This window comes from Perkinsus marinus, assembly GCF_000006405.1.
Source record: "Perkinsus marinus ATCC 50983 genomic scaffold scf_1104296958402, whole genome shotgun sequence".
NCBI classification, from domain to species: domain Eukaryota; phylum Perkinsozoa; order Perkinsida; family Perkinsidae; genus Perkinsus; species Perkinsus marinus.
Window position 1 is genome coordinate 1 of NW_003206813.1, and position 1,771 is coordinate 1,771.

Sequence of the window (1,771 nt, forward strand, 5' to 3'; positions counted from 1 at the left end):
CCTCGGGGTCGACAAAGTCAAGAGGTGGAGGGTTGTAAAGCTGTGGGGACAGCTGGTAATGAAGTTGGAGATGTAGATACCCGGGGTCACAGTGTCACCAAGAGTACACAGAAGGATCGATGCAGGGACGGGACCAGTAGAGGTAGGTACTACCAAAGTACAATCTGGACCGAAGCCAATAACATCACGACCAAGGAGTCCATCGGAGGAACCAGCCAGCAGACTATGAGTAACATAGGGCGACCAAGCAACGTGGTGGGGGTTGCCAGAACTGTCGTAGACGGTGAGGGTCGTATGCAATAGACAATGACTGATGGGGCCGCCTTTGTGACTAGCGGTATCAAAAGCAACTGGATCGACTAGAGTGAGAGTCGATGATGGCAAGTGGCGTTGTAAGTGAAGAGCGGCAGTATGAGTGATGACTGAGCGGGTACAACCAGTATCGACTTCAAGACGGAGAGCACCGAAAGCTGGACAGCGCAAGGTGCAGTGGGCAGGAATAGGGCTCGAAGACAAAGTAGTGCAAGACTTGACAACCTGAGATGATGAAGTGGTTGAAGTGTCAGACTGAGGTGGCTTCTCGTGTTTGTATGGGCAGTCGGGACGGCGGCAAATCCCATTTGCGACATAGTACATGCATACGTTGTTGGTAAGGCAAAAGTCTCGCAGGGGTTGACTCAACGGCGGGCCACGCGTGGGGGCACGAGAGGGACCAGCATTGTCGGCAGATTTTACCGGATTAGAGTTAGTAGAGAGAGCACCAGAGGGCCTAGAAGCTGTACCGTGGGACTTAGAGTTCTTGTTGAAGTCGGGGTTCTGTCGCAGATGACGGTGGAGTCTGTTGGCCAGGTCGTCGACGGTGTCACAACCAGCATAGATGGTGGAGGCTAAGGTGCGTAGACGAGGATAAAGCGAGCGACGGTATACACGCAAAAGCTGGGCATCGGTCACAGAATAGCCAACGGAATCGGCCTCGTACTTGAGGAGAGACAGGCGATCAGCGAGGGCCAGGACAGTTTCGCCATAGTGCTGCTTGAAGTCGTCGAACTTGTCATCGAGATTGTCGTGAGAGTTGGATATGTGATACTCTTGCTCAGCCCAAGAAGCACCTTCGCGAACCATAGCGGCATAGTCTTTCATCCAGAGATCACGGGGTAGACAGGAGCGTTGGACGGCTTGTCTGAGGGAGGTCTTGGCGGGCTCGTCGAACGCGCGAAGTAGAAGGAGCCAAGCTTGGCGCTCGGAGAGATCGGCCTGGACAACTTCTTGGTAGAGGTTGTTGAGGAAAGATGTGATGCTTCGGTCGTCAGTACGGCCACGATAGGGGGTGTTGTTAGGCAGAGTAATACAGCGGACAACATTGAGATACTTAGTGGAAGTGGTGTCGTGCGCAGAGTCTGTACCCGAAAGGCTGAGATTGTCGGTGACAAGTAGACTAGGGGTCTGTGGTTGCCCGGGTGTGCTGAGGGGGATCTGTGGTGTTTGAGTGACGGCGGAAGGGGCCGCCGAAACACACGGGGTGGGCTTGTAGTAGGAGTGGAAAAGTTTGCGCATCTTGGCTCTGGTCGCAGGCGATGCCCCGTTGACGCGGAACTGGTCATCGAGGTCGGAGGTAGTGAGATATCGAAGGTTGTCGATAGAGTCAAGGCCGAGGAACTCGAGAAGAGGCCCGGGTTCTCCACCATGTGCCATGACTGATGCTCAACAGGAGGTAGATAGGGGTTAGGGGTTACACAACACGTGATTCCATGGACATTCCATGTTCGTGCGA

General features: G+C 54.2%; 1 protein-coding gene across 1 annotated transcript; it reads right to left on the reverse strand.

Annotated features, from left to right (window-relative positions):
• Nucleotides 1-80: 80 nt before the first annotated feature.
• On the reverse strand, nucleotides 81-1,692 carry Pmar_PMAR019391 (hypothetical protein; the record flags this gene model as incomplete). The annotated part of the gene is made up of 1 exon (XM_002774333.1): nucleotides 81-1,692. A coding segment is annotated over one exon (1,612 nt), but the record flags the coding sequence as incomplete, so codon positions are not given.
• Between the last annotated feature and the right edge of the window lie 79 nt (nucleotides 1,693-1,771).